Source organism: Trichosurus vulpecula, chromosome 8 (assembly GCF_011100635.1).
Source record: "Trichosurus vulpecula isolate mTriVul1 chromosome 8, mTriVul1.pri, whole genome shotgun sequence".
Taxonomy (NCBI): domain Eukaryota; kingdom Metazoa; phylum Chordata; class Mammalia; order Diprotodontia; family Phalangeridae; genus Trichosurus; species Trichosurus vulpecula.
In genome coordinates this window covers 204,292,579-204,298,578 of record NC_050580.1, presented here as the reverse complement: position 1 = coordinate 204,298,578, position 6,000 = coordinate 204,292,579, and the positions used below count along the sequence as shown (strand labels likewise).

The window sequence follows — 6,000 nt, the reverse complement described above, 5'->3', positions numbered from 1 at the left end:
GCATCCCCCTAGGATTAATACGTTTAATCACAAGGAGGAGGTCCTGAATGACTTTTAGCTAGTCACTCCCTAAGTACCCTCTTTCACAGTAGCTAGGGACCAGAAGGCATCCGGCAAGGGGGGTGAGAAATAAGGATGAGTCCAATTTAGTAAAAACTCGACCACCTTTTTCCTCCACAGGCAGCCTTCTCACCAGTCCTTTCCCTCCAGCAGAGACAGCCCTCTCACCAACTCCCTTCCCCCCCCCCCCAAGGTCTATTAGCAGAGACAGGTGCCACTAATTTTGGCTTGGATCACCAAAGGTCTGAGAAATTCATCTCAGCTCTAGGCAGAGTTGCCAGGAAACAGGAAAGCTAAGACCTTGAAATGGGTAGTGGGGAAAAAAAATCTGGATCCCTGCCACTTCTTCCCTTCCCTCTTTTCCCATCTGCCCAGCTGCACGATGCACATCCAGCAGCCTCCCTCCAGGGGAAGAAGGGATGCTGGGAATGGAGAAGTAGAGAAGCTTTGGTTTGGGTATCAGTGTGCTTGCCCACTCCTTACTGCCCCTGGTGGAGGGCTTGGCCAGGCTAAGTACCAGGTGGCAGGTTCAAGGAGAAGACCAAATGTTCCTCTCCCAGAAGGGGCCACCCTGTCTCACCCACCTGAGCCAGGGAGGAGAAGACACTGAGCGCATCTTGCTGGCGGAGTTACTCGATTTCTGCTGGCGCTCAGTAAGCTGTTTCCAGGAGGATAGGGTGAAATCTTGCAAAGTTAAGCTAAACTTTCCATCCCCTAAAATATCTTCCAAGTGACTCAGGAGAGGAATGGAAGGCCAAGGAAAAAGGGGAATTGTGCAGCAAGAGTTTGGTGTCCAAAAAGCAGCAGAAGTAGCAGCAGCAACCAAAAGCCTCGTGGCTTGGTGGGGAGATCAATGATTCCCGGCTGGAAGTCTCCAGAAGCATGAGAGGAGTCCTACCATTCTGAAAAAGCACAGGGACAAGGTCTGACAGACTCGATATAAGGAGAACTGGGTCCTGCCCCAGGTAACACTGTTCCCAGGGCCTTTATAAATTAAATAAAAGCTTGTCTTTTGTTAGATATTTTTAAAGTCTCCATGATTACCCTCTGACATCTTGTTGAGTGTCTATAGCGCCAGGCATCTGCAGCCACAAGGCAGGTGGGGGTGCAGGGAGGGAAATCACCCAGTACAGGGACAGTGAGGGAGAACCAGCCCCACTGCTTTCCCGGCTGAGTCCACCACCTTGGCTCACTACACCTCACCATCTTCATCTGAGCTCCCACTGCTGCTGCTGCCACGGCCACCACGGCCACCACCACCACCACCACCGCCACCACTACTGCTGCTGTTCTCCTGTCGGGCCTGGAGGCGGGTGGCGGCAGCTGCTGCTGCAGCCGCTGCGGCTGCAGCTTCTTTCTCCTTCTGCTTGAGCGCTGCTGCTTTCTTCTCCTGCTCTGCGTGGCTCTTCATGTGGGCACTGCGGCTCTTTACCTTGAAGAATACCCTGGACAGAAGGAGGATAGAGAGGGAAAGCTGGGTCACGATGAGGCTCCTTTCGTAACTCCAGAGAGTTGGGCACTCAAGGGGGATTGTCTGCTATCATCACGACTTCCTCAGATTAAAAAGTCTGGGATAAGAGTCATTAGTGTTAAAGTGCAGGATATAGGTTCAAATCCCACCCCTGATATTTATTAGATGGGTAGTCACACTTAGCCTCCCTTGGTCTCAGTTTCCTTCCCTATAAAATGAGAGAGAACTGGGCCGCATGGCTTTCTCTAAAGTCCTATGTACTCATTTACTAGCTACCTCATGTCCTGGCTAGGTCTTTTAAAGGACACCCCTCCACGTCTATCACCTGGGGAATGGCTAAATGTGGCGGAATACTATTTATTACACTGCTGCAAAATAACGAAAGGGCCAGTTTCTGGAGAAGAGTTTCCACAACAGCAGTACCGTAAGGATAAACGACTGAAAATTCGGCTGAGGAATAACTGATCAACCCAGTCACAAACCACAATCCCAAAGGACTTGTGAGGAAGGAGGCTCTCCACCTCTGGACATAGAGCCAAGTCGCAGTATAGACTGAAGCATGTTTTTCTTCACTTTCTCTCTTCTGTTCGGACATTGCTAGTGTGGGAATTTGTTTTGTATGACTATACATGATTATAACTTTTTTTTTTCTCTTCTTAATGGATGGGGGAAGGAGAGGATTTGGAAACGAAAATAAAATTGAATTAAAAGATAAGACCAATGCATAAAAATAATTAATCACACTCCCCCCCTCCCCCCGCCCGTGTTAAGCAGGCAAGACCCTCCTCGTCCAAGCCAGGAAGAGGGGGAACCAGGGGTCTGTAGCTGTATTTCATTTGTTCGCTTCATCCAACAGCTAGGTTCTAGGCCAACTTCCTGTCATCTGCCCTGGCTCAGGCACCATTCAGACCACTCAACCTACAAAGGCCATGGGGTAGAGGAAGCTTAATCCACACAATTTTAAAACTCCCGCCCAGGACAGGTATGGAAGTACCCTGACTGGTGAGTGAGTGCAGACTGACATAGCTCAAATACAGCTGCCCTCAGACCAAGCTTCACATACCATCCAGCCTTCTAGTCACATCACCTTGCAACCAATACCTTTCCACTTCTTGCTCTGGGAACCATAATCAAATCAATTCTACCACTGCTTTTGAAAAGGGTTTGTCAGTTAAACCACCCTAGGGCTATGTCCACTATTGTTAATTCTTCTCAAACCATAAACCTCCCTTCTTTGGCAACTAATTCCCAGTCTGTGTGTTCTCCCTACCATTAGAACGTGAGCTCCATGGAAAGCAGGCTCTAGCTCACTTTTTGTATTTGCATCCCTGATGCTTATGGCAAGGTGCTTGGCATATAATAAACTCTTAAGAAGCTGGTGTGATTCTCTAGAACATTCTGAGCAAAAGTGAAGCAACCCTGCCAACAGGCAAGAAGATGAGAGGCAGAACAGGTAAACTAATCCCCCATCCATGAGCATCATCGGTCAACATTAAGTCCTATGTGTTATTCCCTTCACTGACTCTCACTCAGTGCTGCACCCATACCATATTACATCGCCAATTTTGGGGGTATAATTTTGATGCAACAAGTTCCAAAAGATTTCATTAGAATCTTGCTGAGCTAATCAGTGAGCCAGACCCTAAACCCGACAGTCCAGGCTCCAATCTGGCCCCAATGTCTTTTCAGAAATTTCCCCAAGAGTTATTCTGAGCTCCGTGAGTGCCCAGTAGCAGTTGTCCAGAGGAGATCAGGATATAAACGTCACCAGAGACACAGAGGAGGGGATACTAAACCAGTCTGGGGAATGACCCAAGAGCTGAGGTTTATTCAGCATGCATGCTTTAGATGCATCATCTCATTTGAGGAGAGGCAAGTACTTCTGATATCATCCTTACTTTGTAGATGAGGAAAAGTGAGGGTCAGAGAAATCAGATGACCCTGGACAAATATTGGAGGTAGGATTCAAACCCAGTCCTTCCTGACATCAAGTCCAGCATACTATCTATTACGGTGCCATGATGCCTGTCCACCAGACTGATCACACTGTGTGACCAAACACTACTTTAACCCTCATGCTCCCTCCAGTCCCAGGCCAGCAGGAGATAGACTGACATCAGCTGTGGTTGCTACTGTCCTCACTATCCACCAAGAGCCAACTCTGCCCATCACCCCACTTGTCCATTGTCCTGCCAAGAACCCAAAACTTTGGTCTTTTCCCAGGTCTCGTTACCAGCCACCCACCCCACTGCCAATTGATTGGAACTCCGTCTTCGTACCTGCCACATTTTTTACAAGGGAACGTGTTGTCCTGGTTCTGGGTTTTACTTAAAGTCTCTGTGGTCTTCTTCTCTGCGATGGGTCCAGCTCTTCGAGATTTCCCAGAGCCCTCCTTAGGCTTCTCTGTAGCTCGGCTGCTGGCCACCCCAGGAGCACTGGACTCATGGCTCCTGAGGATGAGGACATCATTGATCTAGACAGATGAAAACAAAGTGATCGCATCAGTTTGGAATAAAAGAGCTGTTGTGGAAGAGTACCACGGCCTTAGCTTTGCCTGCTTGGTTTGGCTCCTGGCTGCAAGTACCACAGCAAAGAATCCTATGGGGACTTCCTAAGTACCTGCTTTCCCAGGAAGCCCCGGAAGCTTTCGATTAGCTCTATCTGTCCGGACCCCCTGTTTCTTGCTAAATTCAGTACATATACCCGAACTAGAATAACTCCCTTCTCTTATTCTTTTTTGAAATAATTTCTAAAACTGTGATCTTGGCAGTCACCAACAGCTAGACACACAGAAGGGCAGAAAACAAGAATTACAATAGAAATCACAAATCTACCATGTACAGCTTGTTTTTTTAAAACAGAAGTACAATTTGACATGGTAGTTAGTACTAACACTGCCCATGTCTGTATCCTGTTACAAGCTTCCTTTTGCTTTCTGTTCTGCATTTTTCAAATATTTCATTGATGCTTTTCTTTCTTTTGGTTTTTTTTTTTGGGCATCACTCCTCCCAGTCTCTCTTCCCCAAATAAAAGCCTTCCCTTGTACCAACAACCCCCTCCTTAAGGAGTCACTGCTTGAGGGCCACCTCCTAAATACTTTCCCTTAAAATGAAATACTTCCCCGCTAAATCCGATCCCCATAAAGTCTCCCTTTCCTGGTCCAAAGGCCAGTCCTAACTTCTAATCCAATGCTCCTTGGAACTGCAACCCTTCTACCCAAACCCTCCTCTCTGGGCTTTAACTCAAGGTCCCTGTCACCTGGACCAGGACTTGTCACCATCTCTAGCAGTATGGCTTCAACTGTCTTTGTGCCCACCTGAAGGCAAACCTCTCCCTTCCAGGCATCCCTTACCATACCAGCCAACCTCACACCTGGGCCCGAGGTGTGTGAACCAATTTGAACCCGCAACACTTTAGGGAGGTGGGAAGAGGCTAATAGTCACTAATTTTGTGTCAGAGACTTCTCTACATAACAAGTGTGAGACCCAAGGGGTTACTCTGAGCTCTCAGCTGGCCCCGGCGAGCGAAAGAAACACTCACCGCCTCATTGGCTTGTATCGTCTGGGCAGCTTTGACTGCTGCTGCCCTCCGGCTCCTCTCCCGAACCTCTTCTTGCTCTTCCTGCTTCCCTTCTTCCTCCCTGTCCTCCTTCTTGACCTCCTTCTTGGCCACTGCACATTCTTCACTTGGGGCCTCTCTTCTGGGAGGCTGGACCCTTGTCAACCTCTGGGAACTCTTAACATTGGAAAAAGAAAAAAAAAGTGAGCCAGGTCTTTGTCCTCTTCTGCTCTATCCCTAGGAGGCCTCTTTTTAGAAACAGACCCCAATCCTCCTACTTTAGAGCCAGTATAGGACAGAGAAGGGAATCACATGAACATTTGGGGCTAGGAGCCCAAAGCAAGAAAAACCCATAGTAGTCTGGATCCAGCCCATCTCCATAGGCTACTCATCCCAGCAGGCTAGAACCAGCCTCACAGTGGGCAGTGTGGTCTCACAGGAAAAAGCTCCGGTCTAGGTATTTAGGGGCTTGTACTCCAGTCTCCATCCCACCATTAATTAGCTGCAGGATCTCTGGTTAGGTCACCTCATCTGGACTACCCAGATTCGGAGAAGCTCAGTCAGAAGGAACCTCCTAAGTCATTTAGTCCAATCTGGGCCTGTGTAGAACTCCCTCTATGGCACCGTTACTGAGTAGTCATCCAGACTCTGCCTGAAGACCTCAAGACATAAGAGATTTCAGTGCCTCCCAAGGCGGTCCATTCCATTGGGGGATGGCTGTTAGGAAGTTTTTCCTTATATCAATCATAAATCTGTCTCTCTGTAGCTCATATCCACTACTCCTAGCTCTGAGCCAACCAGACTCAGTCTAAGGCAGCTAAGCACTCTTCCACATGGCCACCTTCAAACAGTTGAAGACTGTGTTCTTCCTCAACAGTACTTGTTCAAAGGAGAAATCCAAACCTCTACCT

The 6,000-nt window shown here is 48.3% G+C and overlaps 1 protein-coding gene across 2 annotated transcripts in view; it reads right to left on the bottom strand.

Annotated features, from left to right (window-relative positions):
• Positions 1-223: 223 nt before the first annotated feature.
• Positions 224-6,000, bottom strand: part of MIDEAS (mitotic deacetylase associated SANT domain protein) — a 128,010-nt gene continuing 122,233 nt past the window's right edge. For both annotated transcript variants that reach the window (XM_036735573.1, XM_036735574.1), the window contains exons 11-13: positions 5,072-5,266; positions 3,811-4,004; positions 224-1,505 (exon numbers count right to left, since the gene is read on the bottom strand). In XM_036735573.1, coding sequence (XP_036591468.1) covers positions 1,253-1,505; positions 3,811-4,004; positions 5,072-5,266 — 642 coding nt within the window. In that variant the 3' untranslated portion in view covers positions 224-1,252. The remainder of the gene's footprint in view (positions 1,506-3,810; positions 4,005-5,071; positions 5,267-6,000) is intronic.